The 16,580-nt window shown below is 44.9% G+C and overlaps 1 protein-coding gene across 4 annotated transcripts in view; it reads left to right on the plus strand.

Moving 5' to 3' along the window:
• SSH1 (slingshot protein phosphatase 1) overlaps positions 1-16,580 on the plus strand; it is a 44,970-nt gene that overhangs the window by 10,510 nt on the left and 17,880 nt on the right. For 3 of the 4 annotated variants that reach the window (XM_072147632.1, XM_072147639.1, XM_072147643.1), the window contains exons 3-4: positions 13,742-13,848; positions 15,123-15,187. In XM_072147632.1, coding sequence (XP_072003733.1) covers positions 13,742-13,848; positions 15,123-15,187 — 172 coding nt within the window. Of the gene's footprint in view, positions 1-13,741; positions 13,867-15,122; positions 15,188-16,580 lie in introns of those variants that run through there. The other variant, XM_072147652.1, reaches the window with a different exon arrangement.

The raw sequence follows: 16,580 nt of genomic DNA on the forward strand, positions 1-16,580 counted from the left end.
GCAGCTGGTCACATGTCCACATAAAGCGCTGTAATGCTTTTAATCACTTTTTTAATCTTTATATTCGAAGCCGCTTTGGCGCATGGGGATATGTGCTCGGCATGGTCGCGTGCATGGTGTTGCCGAGCGCGTATCACCGCACGCCGAAGCTGCTTAGAATATAAAGATTAAAAAAGTGATTAAAAACATTACAGTGCTTTATGAAAATAACGAAGATATGTTCCGGCACCAGCTCACCCTGAGCTGCTGCACGGTATTTGCTGCTTAGTCCAATTTGAAATTGGTAGGTTTCCTTTAAGCTCTGTTTTGTGACTTATGAGTTTTGTTATATTCATTTATTTATAGCATTATGGGTTTTTGTATTAGACGTTCATATTCCCGGAATACCCGTTTAAGGACAGAGAACAGTCTCTCTACGCTAACTTGGGTTAGTGGCAAAGCAATAACCACACAGGCAACATCTCTAACTATTTCAGTGTGTAGAGGAATTGCCTCATGCACAATCGATTTTGAAGTTTGGTTGAACTCTTCAGTGTCTTTGAAGGCGAATAAATTTTTGTTACAGAAATATGGTCAATCTGTTTTTTACGGGAGCGGAATCTGTTTCCCTGTGGCAGTGCTTTGGCCCACCCGATGTCACAGGTCCAAATGCTGGAACATGTGCAGTGCATACATAGCCTCGACTTGGTAGAAATTCATTCTCGATCCAACATCCGTGATTCTAGTATTTGATGGGGATCCCAGTGGTCATCAGCCAATATATTTTACCTCCTCAGTAAATGAGTAATAAATATGTATAAAAATACAATATTTTAAGTAAAGATATCTAGTGTTTTAACTATCATTACGTTGTATATTTACAGTACGGTATGTAGTGTATGTTTACCTTAGAGTTTCTACTCTGAAGGGTTAATATGCCTCCTCATGATGTAAATGCAGCAAGACTGTGAATCACATGCTGGTCATGGAGTGGGCATCCGTCCTGTGAAAACTTGGCCAGTGCTGTAGTAAATGACTCTACCGCTGTGTTCATCCTGTTCTGAATGATGGCCTTCAGCAATATCTACCAATTAAGACCTACTAATTCTCTGTACATGCTGTTCTCATGAGTAGCTTACAGCTGATGTAGCCAATGGGAAAGATTCCTTTAAAGAGTAATAAAGTTACCTTAATGTGGGGCTTCACAATCTCAAGGCTCCATTGTGTCTTTGTACAGATAAGATGTGTCTCAATGTTTTGTAACGCAAGCCAAGCAGTGCAATTCCTCCATTTTAAAACAAAAGAAATACCAACAAGAAGATACACATGGCACTGCATAACTCAGTATACACTGGAATATTTGTACTGACAAATAAGGAATTTGCCCTTGGACCAATTTTTTAGATATTAACATTGCTAAAGGGCTGAAATGAATAATGCACATGATCATTTGGGATAATCCTTTGGAAATTGGCTTTGCTGCTTGTGCCGGACTTAACCAAACCAAACTTTTGAAGCTATTTTTTTGTTTCTGAAATGAATTACACGTGATAATAGTAAACTTTGTAATATACTTTATTATAGTTTCTTTGTTCTATTTTCCTGCTCCTCCACTCGGTGAGCAGTGTTTCTGAAAGCCTTATCGGGTCTGTACACAGCAGATGGATTAGGATAGGACGGTAAAGATTAACACTAGAGATGAGCGAACATACTCGTCCGAGCTTGATGCTCGATCGAGCATTAGCGTACTCGTAACTGCTCGTTGCTCGGACGAGTATTTCGCCCGCTCGAGAAAATGGCAGCTCCCGCCGTTTTGCTTTTTGGCGGCCAGAAACAGAGCCAATCACAAGCCAGGAGACTCTGCACTCCACCCAGCATGACGTGGTACCCTTACACGTCGATAGCAGTGGTTGGCTGGCCAGATCAGGTGACCCTGGGATAGACTAGCCGCTGCCCGCGCTGCTCGGATCATTCTCTGTCTGGATGCCGCTAGGGAGAGAGCTGCTGCTGGTCAGGGAAAGCGTTAGGTTGTTCTATTAGCTTACTGTTAGGCAGGAGTGATTCTACAAGAACCCAACAGCCCTTCTTAAGGCTACAATAACGTTATACTTTTTTTTTTTATTTGCTTGTGGCTGGGCTTGCTGGCACTAGTAGTGTGGTAGTAGTACCATATTGTGAGGAATTAGCAGGGGGACTTGCTACCGTTGTGTTTAGCTCTTAGTGACACACATATCCACCTCAAACACCAAAGTGGGAAAATTTATTAGGGGTTTGATTTCAATTAGGCACAGTCTGCCAGTTTCTTTTTATGTTACGTCTATTTTTTTCATAACTCAGCGTCATCTCATCTGGCATAGTAGTGTGCTTTAATACTTGGCTAGAAAATAGCCATAGGAGAATCCAAAACGGCTTACTTACGCCTACAATAGCGTTATATATATTTGATTTCTGGATGATCTGCTGGTGGCTGTAGTTGTTGCAGTGCATCTACTAGCAAATTGTGAGCAATTTGGAGTGAGACTTGCGACCACTGTGTTTTGCGCTTAGTGACGCACATATCCATCGCAAAGACCGAAGTGGGAAAATTTATTAGGGCCCGGGGTTGGATTTCAATTAGGCACAGTCTGCCATTTCCTTTTTTATTTTACGTTTATTTTTTTCATAACTCAGCGTCATCTCATCTGGCATAGTAGTGTGCTTTAATACTTGGCTAGAAAATAGCCATAGGAGAATCCAAAACGGCTTACTTACGCCTACAGTAGCGTTATATATATATTTGATTTCTGGTTGATCTGCTGTTGGCTGTAGTTGCTGCAGTGCATCTAGTAGCCAATTGTGAGCAATTTGGAGTGAGACTTGCGACCACTGTGTTTTGCGCTTAGTGACGCACATATCCATCGCAAAGACCGAAGTGGGAAAATTTATTAGGGCCCGGGGTTGGATTTCAATTAGGCACAGTCTGCCATTTCCTTTTTTATTTTACGTTTATTTTTTTCATAACTCAGCGTCATCTCATCTGGCATAGCAGTGTGCTTTCATACTTGGCTAGAAAATAGCCATAGCAATAGGATAGCATCGTTTGGTTTTAAAAACTAAAAAAAACACAAAAAAAAGTTAAAAAAAAAATTTAAGTTATAACTCTCATTTTCAAAATGTTTAACCCGAGGGCTAGGGGTAGAGGACGAGGGCGGGGACGTGGGCGTCCAACTACTGCAGGGGTCAGAGGCCGTGGTCCTGGGCGGGGTGAGACACCACCTGCTGATGAGGGAGCAGGGGAACGCCGCAGAGCTACACTCCCCTAGGTTCATGTCTGAAGTTACTGGGACTCGTGGTAGAGCACTGTTGAGGCCAGAACAGTGCGAACAGGTGATGTTGTGGATTGCCGACAATGCTTCGAGCAATTTATCCACCAGTCAGTCTTCCACGCAGTCCACCCATGTCACCGAAATCGGCACTCCTCCAGCTCCTGCACCTCAGCCTCCTCCCCCCCAGTCTGCCCCCTCCCAGCAAAATTTGCCATTTGAACCGGCATACTCTGAGGAACTGTTTTCTGGACCCTTCCCACAGTCACAAACCACTTGTCCGGTTGCTGATGAGCAATTTTCCGATGCCCAGGTTTTCCACCAGTCGCAGTCTGTGGGTGATGATGACCTTCTTGACGTAGTGGAAGAAGTGTGTAAAGAGGTGTCCGACGATGAGGAGACACGGTTGTCAGACAGTGGGGAAGTTGTTGTCAGGGCAGGAAGTCCGAGGGGGGAGCAGACTGAGGGATCGGAGGATGATGAGGTGACAGACCCAAGCTGGGTTGAGAGGCCGGGTGAACACAGTGCTTCTGAGACGGAGGAGAGTCCTCGACCAGAACAGGTTGGAAGAGGCAGTGGTGGGGCCAGACGGAGAGGCAGGGCCAGAGCTGGTGCATCAGCGCCAAATGTGTCAACTAGTGAAGCTCCCGTGGCGAGGGCTCCTGCGGCGAGGGCTAGATTTTCAGAAGTCTGGAGGTTCTTTAAGGAAACACCGGATGACCGACGGACTGTGGTGTGCCACATTTGCCAAACCAGGATCAGCAGGGGTTCCACCACTACTAGCTTAACTACCACCAGTATGCGCAGGCATATGAATGCTAAACACCCCACTCCGTGGCAACAAGCGCGTTCACCTCCGGCCGTGCACACCACTGCTCCTTCCCCTGTGTCAGCTGATAGTCAGCCCCCTGCCCAGGACCCTGCCACAAAAACCCCATCGTCGCCTCCACGATCCTCCACAGCATCCCCCAGCGTTCAGCTCTCCATACCCCAGACGCTGGAGCGGAAACGCAAATATAGTGCAACCCACCCGCACGCCCAAGCCCTTAATGTGCACATCTCCAGATTGCTAAGCCTGGAGATGCTGCCCTATAGGCTAGTAGAGACCGAGGCCTTTCGCAGCCTCATGGCGGCGGCCGCCCCTCGGTATTCGGTCCCCAGCCGCCACTACTTTTCCCGATGTGCCGTCCCAGCCCTGCACCAGCACGTGTCAGACAACATAATCCGTGCCCTGACCAACGCCGTTTCTGACAAGGTCCACCTGACCACGGACACGTGGACGAGTGCTGCCGGGCAGGGCCACTATATATCGCTGACGGCACATTGGGTTAACTTGGTGGAGGCTGGGACCGAGTCTGACCCTGCGGCTGGTCATATACTGCCGACGCCGAGGATTGCGGGGCCTACCTCGGTCCTGGTGTTTCAGGCCTACTATGCCTCCTCCTCCTCCCACCCCTCCTCCACCTCCTCCTCCGAACGACCATCCGTGGGCATGGCGCCATCAGTCGGTAGCTCTAGGCACAGCAGCAGTGCAGTCGCTAAGCGACAGCAGGCGGTGCTGAAATTGCTGAGCCTAGGCGATAAAAGGCACACCGCCCAAGAACTATTACAGGGCATCACGGCGCAGACTGATCTGTGGCTGGCACCGCTGAACCTGAAGCCAGGCATGGTTGTGTGTGACAACGGCCGTAACCTGGTGGCGGCTCTGCAACTCGGCAGACTGACACATGTGCCATGCCTGGCCCATGTGTTAAATCTGATAGTTCAGCGTTTCCTCAAGACATACCCCAATCTGTCTGATTTGCTCACGAAGGTGCGCCGCATCTGTGCGCATTTCAGGAAGTCCAGCCCAGATGCTGCCACTCTCAGGGCAGCGCAGCGCCGCCTCCAACTGCCCGCTCACCGACTGTTGTGCGACGTGCCCACGAGGTGGAATTCAACACTGACCATGTTATCCAGAGTTTACCAGCAGCGCCGAGCGATTGTAGACTGCCAGATGTCAACTTCCACCAGAACTGGTAGTCAGGTCAGTCAGCTTCCTCAAGTCTACAATGAGGAGTGGACGTGGATGTCTGATATCTGTCAGGTGCTGAGTAACTTTGAGGAGTCAACAAAGATGGTCAGTGGCGATGCCGCCATCATCAGCCTCACCATTCCGCTGCTTGGCCTGTTGAAAAACTCTCTGGTCAGCATGAAGTCGGAAGCTTTGCGCTCCTCACAAGAGACGGGGGAAGAAGATTCCCTTGTTGATAGCCAAAGCACCCTTAGGTCTGTTTCTCAGCGCATATCGGAGGTGGTGGAGGAGGATGAGGAGGAGGAAGAGGAGGAGAATGTTGGCGAGACACAAGAGGGGACCTTTGTTGAGTCCTTCACTGTTGAGCGTGTATGGGCAGAAGAAGAGGAGTTGGAGGAGTTGGAGGAGGAGGAAATGGACAGTCAGGCCAGTGAGGGGAGTGAATTCTTACGCGTTGGTACTCTGGCGCATATGGCAGATTTCATGCTAGGCTGCCTATCCCGTGACCCTCGCGTTCAAAGAATTTATTCCAGCACCGATTACTGGGTGTTCACTCTCCTGGACCCACGGTACAAGCAAAATCTTTCCACTCTCATCCCTGGAGAGGAAAGGAGTGTGAGAATGCATGAATACCAGCAGGCCCTGGTGCACAAGCTGAAACAGTATTTCCCTTCTGACAGCGCTAGCGGCAGAGTGCGTAGTTCTGCGGGACAAGTAGCGAGGGAGAGTAGGCGAGCAGGCAGCTTGTCCAGCACTGGCAAGGGTACGCTTTACAAGGCTTTTGCCAGCTTTATGTCACCCCAGCAAGACACTGTCACCTGTCCCCAGTCTCGGCAGAGTAGGGCTGATCTTTACAGAAAGATGGTGAGGGAGTACGTAGCTGACCATACCATCGTCCTAAATGATCACACAGCTCCCTACAACTACTGGGTTTCAAAGCTGGACATGTGGCACGAACTGGCGCTGTACGCCTTGGAGGTTCTTGCCTGCCCTGCCGCTAGCGTCTTGTCCGAGCGGGTTTTCAGTGCAGCTGGTGGCATCATCACCGATAAGCGTACACGCCTGTTGACTGACAGCGCTGACAGGCTGACGCTTATCAAGATGAATAAAGCCTGGATTTCTCCTAATTTCCAATCTCCACCAGGTGAAGGAAGCTCAACCTGAATAATTTATCCACTCCTCCTCCTCCTCATTTTCCTCCTTCTCCTCCTCTTTGTACAGTAAAGCAGAGGAAACTGGCTATTTTTTTACAGGGCCCACTGGCTCTAGCTATAGTACTTTATGCATTTAATTTTTCTGGAGGGCCACCGACCCGGTCCTCTGTTTTAAACAATTTTTGGGAGTGCCACATACAGGCACTCAATCTATTCAATTTTTCTGGAGGGCCACCTACCTGCTCCTCTGGTTTGAAAACTTTTTTGGACTGCCACATACAGGCACTCAATCTATTCCATTTTTATGGAGGGCCACCTACCTGCTCCTCTGGTTTGAAAACTTTTTTGGACTGCCACATACAGGCACTATCCAAGTTGAATTTTCTCCATAGCAGCCTCCACACGTTGTCTCCATTGCTACCTCCAAAAGTCGTCCATATAGCTGCCTCCATACATCGTCCCTTTATCAAACGAGGTGTGTCAGGCCGAAATTTGGGTTGTTTTCATGGATTCCACATCAAAGTTGTTAACTTTGTCGCCACCCTGCTGTGTTATCCACAAAATACACTGGCAAACTTTTACCATTTACGGATATTATTTCAGCGCTTCTTGCGCATCTGTTTACATTCCCCTCACCCGCCATATCCTAAACTTATAAGAACGCTACTACACTTGATCTTATACAAAAGGTTCTTAGAAGTGCTGTTTGGGGAGTAGCCTAGAGACAGGGGCTTGGATTGGCGAAAGCTCGCCTGGCAGCGGAGCGCCAGCTCCATGCCAATAACCAACTAACATAGTTTTAACTGCAGCACCTTTAATCTACTACTAGTTCACTGCCTCCATACATGGCCGCCTTATCAAACGTGCTGTGTCAGGCAGAATTTTGGGTTGTTTTCATGGCTTCCACAACAAACTTGTTAACTTTGTCACCACCCTGCTGTGTAATCCTCAAAATATACTGGCAAACTTTTACCATTTACGGATATTATTTCAGCGCTTCTTGCGCATCTGTTTACATTCCCCTCACCCGCCATATTCCAAACTTATAAGAACGCTACTACACTTAACTTGGTGCAGGCTGGGACCGAGTCTGACCCTGGGGCTGGTCATATACTGCCGACGCAGAGGATTGCGGGGCCTACCTCGGTCCAGGTGTTTCAGGCCTACTATGCCGCCTCCTCCTCCCACCCCTCCTCCACCTCCTCCTCCTCCTCCGAATTACCATCCGTGGGCATGGCGCCATCAGTCGGTAGCTCTAGGCACAGCAGCAGTGCCGTCGCTAAGCGACAGCAGGCGGTGCTCAAACTGCTGAGCCTAGGTGATAAAAGGCACACCGCCCAAGAGCTATTACAGGGCATTCCGCATCAAACTTGTTAACTTTGTCGCCACCGTGCTGTGTAAGCCACAAAATATACTGGAAAACTTTTTTCATTTACGGATATTATTTCAGCGCTTCTTGCGCAGATGTTTACATTCCCCTCACCCGCCATATCCCAAACTTATAAGAACGCTACTACACTTGATCTTATACAAAAGGTTCTTAGAAGTGCTGTTTGGGGAGTAGCCTAGAGACAGGGGCTTGGATTGGCAAAAGCTCGCCTGGCAGTGGAGCGCCAGCTCCATGCCAAGATCCAACTAACATAGTTTTAACTGCAGCACCTTTAATCTACTACTAGTTCACTGCCTCCATACATGGTCCCCTTATCAAACGAGCTGTGTCAGGCAGAATTTTGGATTGTTTTCATGGCTTCCATGTTAACTTTGTCGCCACCCTGCTGTGTAATCCACAAAATATACTGGCAAACTTTTATCATGTACCGATATTATTTGAGCGCTTCTTGCTCACCTCCTTTGGTTCCTCTCTGCCACCCATTGGTTTGAAGCCTGAGTCCATTTAGGGTATGTTGCCATGCCACTCTCTAGCCTGCCGCTGCTGCCGCTGCCTCTGCATGCCGTCCCCTATAGTGTCAGGGTCAATTATTGGATGTTTTAGATGCTATCTAGCCTCATTCGGTCACTCTGTCATGGCCATGCTGTTGCCCATAATTTTGGCATAATGGTGCGATTAAGCAGCCTCAGAGGCATCCATGCATGCTGCCCCTGCTGTTTCCTGTCCATTTCCGTGGTGTTTCCATCCTTTTCTGAGGTTCCCAGGTGTTTGGCCAAGCTTCCCTGTGCAGAGCCTTGGTCCCCTTGAAAAATGCTCGAGTCTCTCATTGACTTCAATGGGGCTCGTTACTCGAAACGAGCACTCGAGCATCGGGAAAAGTTTGTCTCGAATAACGAGTACCCGAGCATTTTAGTGCTCGCTCATCTCTAATTAACACTCTTCATGCCTATACAATATTTTACATCACAGAGCTAAATTATCAAGTGCCTGTAAGGAGTTAAGGCATTAAAGACTTTACCAGCTTCCTATCTCAAGTATGAAAGGGAAAATTGATTTACACAAATAAGGCATGGGGGGAAAAAAGCACAGAAACCGTTTTCTTTAATAAATGAGATTACAAAATGTACTATTATGATCTGCAAAGGAGTTTGAGCACTTGGAGAGTTTTTACATCTTTCTTGGCCCTTCATGGACACAAACATCTGCCTATCACAGGCCGCAACAAAGGATTTGCCATCCATTGTTTGTGGTTGTTGTGTCTTTGGCAATTGAGGTCCATTCACACACTGATGACAGTAGGTAAGGACAGCCCAACCCTTAACACAGGCAGGAATAGGACCTGCTCTACATTTTGCAGCTTGGGCAGTCAGTTCACACTGGGGCCTTTGGAAACCACTTGCATATTTAATAGATGTGATTTCCATCTTTAGGAGACCACTATCTCCCCTAACTGTGAATGGCAAGGAGGCTGTGCATGTTCTGCTCTGCCCAACCCCATCCTGGACGTGGTACCCACTAGTGACGTGTCCTGTGGATATGCGATAAATTACTTGGTTGGAAATACCCATAAGAGTTCTCTATTCTGCTTTCTGGAAGAGGTTCGTCTTACAATACACTTCCAGAAGCAAAGATACTGAGAAATGTAAATGATTAATTCTACTAGTTTTGCTAATAACCCCTTTCTCTTTACATTTTGGTCCATCCACATATCAGCTGTGTTTTGCCTTGAATTGGGCACATTAAAGCTAATGACGTCAGGACCTGAGGGTTCAGCCCAGTGTAATGCGGCTTCATTTTTACAATGACGATCACAATTTATAATGAATGTGACATGGCAATAAAAGGCTAACGCTGTGCTTCTTTTAGCCACACAGCAGGCATCTTCTTTGTATTTCTTCCCCAAAAGGTCACTTGCGGAGGCTGAGTCAGAGCCAGGCAGACAATGAAGCATATTTCTAGTTACTAGAAGAGAGGGCTGTGCGGGACTTCATGTGCTGACTCATATCTCCAAACGTGACACATTGCCCACGTCACCCGCACAAGAGGCTAAATCTAAGTTTATCTTTATTAACTCTTAGAGATTTTTTGAGATCTAATATCTGAAAGTGATGCGTCCATGTCACAAGTAGCCACACCAGATGTTCACCAGTATTTATCTTGTTGGTACTGGTGTCTGGTCTTGCCAATTGGATTGGCGTTGTTCTTGTCAACATATGTTTTATTGAGTCGAATGCAAAAAAAAAAAAAAAAATTGTTTAAGGCACGACCTTTAGTTTGTAGGTGTTCATGCACCGTTCAAAGACTTTATCAGCGCAACAATTCCTAAATCTGCAAAACGTGTTAGCACATTCACACTGGTGACCGTGCACTGGGGGGGTCCACAGCATGGCCAGCAATAGCAGAGAAATTTGACCCTATATGACCCTTTAATTTTCTGTCTTTAAGGCCTCTTGCACCCAATGTTTTTCCTACGAGCGAAATAAAATGGTTCTAGTGGCTGTGTGACAACAGTAACTTCCCCTTGTCTCTGCCGTGTGGCCGGAAAGTAGGCCTGTGTGTATTCCTTGTGCCATCTGTTTTCGCCTCCCTAAATACCATCTAAGATTCATACCCTTTTTTTTTTTTTTTTTTTCATTATAACAAAAAGTAATTTTTCTTGGGAAGTGTTTTGCATAGTTCTGAAATAAACATTTTGACACTTCCCACATGACAATAACTGTTCTGGGACTGAAAATAGCCTCATTCACACTTTCATCACAATGATGCCGGTAATATGTTAAAGGGACCTGTCACGGGTTTTCAGATCTCCGAGCTGCTGATCAGTGTTAGTTGATGTATGGGGCTTTAATGGTTTGGATGACAGGGCTAAACCAAAGATGGTGAGGACACAAGATGCATAACGACCTTGATGATTTGCTCTTTATGTGCTCCACCATGTGCTCTATTTTGTGAACATTGTTAGCATGTGCAGAGACTTTCTCACCCACCAATAGATGACAACTGATGGCAATGTTGTATAAAGCATGAGTATCCCTGCTTCCTCTACTGCACTAGGTTTGTAACCTGAGAGTACACGGCCTTCCCTGTTTGCATTCACATCATGGTTCTCCTGATGTATCTAGTTGAGACTATCTTTTAAGGAAGACTGGAATTTCATAGGGCTCCTTGATCTCTTCTCTATTGGTGTGAGATGTACCTGATCTATTAAAAGGCCCACCAAACTGGGCACACCGCTGGGCTTTTTTTCATCAAAGTAAATTTATGCTAAATAAGAGATGCCAAGGGTAGGTTGAGCTATATGTTCCACCAGTTTCTACCCTGTTTCCCCAAAAATAAGACAGTGGGGCAGATTTACTTACCCGGCACATTTGCGATCCAGCGGCGCGTTCTCTGAACAGGATTTGGGCCCGGACGGGATTTATGAAGGTAGTTCCTCCGCCGTCCACCAGGTGGCGCTGCTGCGCTGAAAATCATCTGAACGCGCCGGATACACCGAGCTGGACCAGGTGAAGGTAAGCGCTTCCCAAGCGACACATTTTCGTTTTTTAAATGCGACGGTTTTTCCGAATACGTTGGGTTTTTCGTTCGGCCACGCCCCCTGATTTCAGTCGCGTGCGTGCGCCAAAATCCCGGGGCAATTCAGGTACAATCGGTGCAAATCGGAAATATTCGGGTAACACGTCGGGAAAACGTGAATCGGGCCCTTAGTAAATGACCCCCAGTGTCTTATATTAATTTTAGTGTTAGGTCTTATTTTCAGGGGATGTCTTATGTTTCCATGAACAAGAATTTACATTTTTTTTTTTTTTCTAGATTGTATTCTAAAGTGTTTATGCCTTCTTTAACATCCTTTCTTGCTGTATTTCTTGTGACTCCATTTCTATTAGAATCATTGGCCCCAATCTCTCATGTTTAGTAAAAGCACTTTCTATAAATGACCCCTTATTATCCTGGTAGCTGCTGGTATCACATTTGCAGCACAACAGTCAGTGATTTAATTCCATGAATTCTTCCCCATGTCATAACCTTCTGCAGCATCTAAAAGATCCACTAATACTAATGTATGGCATGGGGGGAGCTGCTGCACTGACTGCCGCTAGGTCTTATTTTCAGGGGAGGCCTTATATTTCTAAGCCTGAACAAAATTGTTCTAGGTCTTATTTTCGGGGGGTGTCTTATTTTGGGGGAAACAGGGTAGCAGTAATGATAGACATTTGGACATCAGGAGGCCCTGCTCACTTTTTGTAAGTGTCAAACAAGGCAAAAACATTGCACAAAACTTTTTTTTTTTTTTACACCGCCTGATTTGGTGCATTTAATGAATTTTCCCTCTGTTACTCCTCGGGAATACTTGTGAATAAGTAGTTCTTCTACAGTCATGTTTCTAAACAATCTGTTGTCCTGAGCATTGTATGAACAGTGTCAGGGCTTGGTGTAGTTTGGTGTAAAGACCTGTGAACATTTGGCAGTGAATGTTCACAGGCTATATCGAGTGTGTATGCACAGGGCAAGAACGCCCCACACTGCCCCACCACCTGAGGTTGCACCCACACCCACATGATGCAGTGTGCAAGAAATTGTGGTTATTTCAGCGCTTTTTACAACAGACAACTGGCACAGAGGCACTGATATATGTCCCCCTTAGGGTTCATGCGCACGAACTTGTGCCCACATGGCTACAGCCGGGCAGGCACATGTTGGGCGTGGTGGAGAGGTGGAGAAGCGAGCGTTACTCGCCCCTCCCCTCTCCATAGAGAATAGTGGCATACGGCCAACGGCACAGAATGGTAAGCACTCATTGTAACATACCCGGGGGACATAGACAACTATGTGGCCGTATATACTCCCCACCTCATACGTTCATGGGCATGCACCCTTAGTGTTGGTAGCTACACTGGTCCAGCTTTATGACTAAATATATTGGTCAGAAGATCAGTCCTATGACAGAAGATAGGACTCCAATACTGAGGGCCTGATCCTTCATGGCCCTATGTAAATTTTTTACACTGGCAAAATATAATCTTTGAGATTAGAAATATGTTTTCTAAACACATACAGAAGGTAAGGCTTCTTTCTGTCCTTCTATGTAAGCTTTATATATGGATCATATACAGCACCTTCTTTCTGCTATTCAAATGGTTCTTCTGGATGTTACCAGCCCACGAGTGACCTAATAACACTGCATCTGAATGAGTTACAGAAATGTGAAGTCATCTTCTCTGTGTAATGCTATATGTACATCCAAGAAGATGATAGTGAAGAAATCTCTTCACATTGCAAGGCCGTAATAGAAAGAGCTGAGCGATGCTGCTGGATGTCTGGCAGTGATACAGTATGGCTACAGGGCGGCAGGAGATCTCTGGAGAATGGCTTTCTATCACTTGTGATGCCTGTGCCGGAGCCTCGCTCGCATATCTCCCAGTATAAATGGAAGAAGCCACGTTGGACCCAGTGTAGGTGGTGATATCCAGAGGCTTGTGTGGTGGCGGTCTTGTGTTACCTACTTTACCACAATTTTTCTATTGTTTGAGTTGATTCTTGCCTTTAAAAAACATCTTTCCTTGTATTATATCACTGAATGTTTGGTCATTGCTAACCTTTAGGTGTCTCTGGATTCTTCATAGTGTGAACTCCCACTGCTTCTGTAGACTGACAGTATATTACATTTATACATGTGTATAAAGAAGAATGTACAAAAATATGTTTTATGCTTCCCATCATTACCTATTCTTGTGTAATATTACAGTTTTTATAGTAAATCTTATAAGTTTGATACAGATCGGTGCCGTAATGTCGTTACGATAACACTTTACCCTGTGAATTGCTTTACAACCATCATACAAATTGCAATGTGTAGGACATTAATGGACAGGAAATCTTACTGCTATATGTTTCTTTTCAGCCTGAGCGACAGCTTTTTCATGGTGAAGGGAGCTGCCCTCTTCCTGCAGCAAGGAAATAGCAAGGACCAAGGACAAAGGAGTCTTCTCCACTTGCACAAGAATGCTGGTACGGGGTGGCCGTAAGGTCAGCAGCTTTCTGAGGAGGGATACTGGATAGTTTCTGGCGGTGCTGCTAATTGTGTTGCTTGGATCCCTTGGGGCAGATCACATACATACTTGTCAGGGTGACAGATGTTCAAGGACCTAACCTTCTGCATCACCCGAACTACTGCTAGCTGACCTCATGGGAAGATGATGTCAGCATTGTCCACACTGTAACTAGGAGTTCAAGAGCAAAAATGCTTCCCATCTACATAGGATGTAGTTAAATGGAACAATCAGATTTTTTATTATTTTTACATATTTTGTTAAATCTTTGGCATTGTCCTTTTTTATTTTTCATATTCCATTCATGAATATCTCTGTGTGAGCCAGTAGGTAAGTGGCTCATACACTGCCAGTAGCTATGGGCCATTGGGTTATTCTTCCTAATTCTTGCATATATGTGTTAGCTAGGATTAGGGATAAATGCAGGTGTTCTCATTAGAAAATCCTAATAGTGACTTATATTCGGTGATGGCAATGGTTTGGGTGTGTTGAAATCCAGCATGTCAGATATTTCTTCCCTGACAGTTGTTGCACTACTGCAGTGATGGCAAACTTTTTAGAGGCCGAGTGCCCAAACTACAACAAAGACCCGCTTATTTATCGCAAAGTGCCAACACAGAAATGTAATTTGTGATTTATACTCCGTTCTCTGTCACAGTTTTCATTGATACCAGCACCTGAGGACAGCAATAAAGCAGAAAATAGTCCCAGGTAGAGCTGTCACTTTAAAATAGCTCTGTGCACAGCAAGTCCTGGGCTGTCTGGGACTGCAGGAAGATACCTGGAGTCATCTCTGGTGATGGCCTGAGTGCCCACAGAAAGGGCTCTGAGTGCCACCTCCGGCACCAGTGCCATAGGTTAGCCATCACTGCACTACTGTATGCACAAGATATTTGGTTGACCCAGAGTAATCATCAGGGTCTGGCAATCTTGGTATTTATGTGGACATCTACACACTTGATAATTAATTAGGTTCTGGTTAATGGAAGACCAAATAATGGAGTGAGGGTTGTAGCTTTATTTATATGTTAGCAAGAGGCCAAACTGACTCCAAAGGAGATCAAATTATCCCACTGACTATGATGGTGTCCATTATGTTTGTTTCTTCTGTTATCTGTGTTACCAAATTACCAAAGAAATTTCTGGAGATGTGCCAAAACTGGCTTTGAAAATGTTTCCCAAAAAATGAGTCTATGCAGAACTACTTGTCACTATGTGTAATTTTCTTTTAAGGTGATCTACCTCAACACCTTCAGGTTATGATCAATCTTCTTCGTTCTGAAGATCGCATTAAACTGGTAAATATTTGTTCCAAAAAAAAAAATAATTTTAACTTTTAACCCCTTAAGGACGCAGCCATTTTACAGCTTAAGGCTCAGCCCGATTTTTTGGATTCTGACTTGCTTCGCTTTATATGGTTATAACTTTTGAACACTGTTACTTATCAAAACGATTCTGAGATTGTTTTTTCCCCACATGTTGTACTTCATTTTAGTGGTAAATTCTGGCAGATAAGTTTTGCGTTTATTTACAAAAAAAAAGAAAATATGATAAATTTTTTGAAAAATTTGCCATTTTCGAAATTCTAAATCATTGCGTTTTCAGGCAGATAGATTTACCACCTAAATAAGTTGCTGAATAACATTTCCCATTTGTCTACTTTACATTTTCATAATTTCTGAAATGTCTGGATAATTTATTTTGACGTCACGCGGCTTACAAATAGAATAGCGCTTTTCCGGATTTTCAGAATTGACTATTTTGGGGATAAATACAGTTTTGAATGAAATTTTACATATTTAGCATCAAAACCCCCTATATAACCAACCCATTTTCAAATCTGCACCCCTCAAGGTATCAGAAACAGCTTTTACGAAGATTGTTAACCCCTTGAGATCTTCATAGTAATTGAATCAAAATGGAGGTGAAATTTAGAATGGTCATACTGTTCCCTTATACGTTCATTTAGCACTAAAATTTACACATTTCCAAAATATAAAAAGAGAAAACCCACCATACAATTTGTTCTGCAATTTCTCCTGAGTACAAAGACCCCCCACATGTGGCCGTTACTTGTTTTATGGGCGCACAGCAAGGCGCAGAAGGGAAGGAGGGCGCTGCAGCTGCCAGGATTTTAGTTTCCTCATTGGCCCCTTTTGAAGGCTATAAAATTTTCGCTTTTTCGTTATTGGGGCCATGTGACGGCATTTTTTTTGCGCGATGAGATGCTTTTTCCATTGTTACCATTTTGGGGTTGGTATCACCTATTGTTGAAAATTTAGGAACTTTTTTTGAGGGCAGGAGTAGAAAAGCATCAATTCTGTACTGGATTTTTGACTTTTTTTTTTTTGGTGTTCACCGTATAGACTAATAATCATGTTATCTTTATTCTATGGGGCGATACGATTACGGGGATACCAGACATGAATATATTTTCTTACGTTTTACTAAATTTGTCAAACAAAACCCTAATGTGGGGAAAAATCTATAATTTTTGTATTGCCATCTTCCAAGTGGCATAACTTTGTTACGTTTTTGGCTACGGAGCTGGTTGATGGCTTGTTTTTTGCGGGACATGTTGTACTTTGCACCAGTATCATGTCTGAGTACATATGGTTTTTTGGTCGCATTTTATAGCATTTTTTGTGGGATTGAAAAGGTAAAAATCATAATTTTTGGAGGGTTTATAAC

Source organism: Engystomops pustulosus, chromosome 1 (assembly GCF_040894005.1).
Source record: "Engystomops pustulosus chromosome 1, aEngPut4.maternal, whole genome shotgun sequence".
NCBI classification, from domain to species: Eukaryota; Metazoa; Chordata; class Amphibia; order Anura; family Leptodactylidae; genus Engystomops; species Engystomops pustulosus.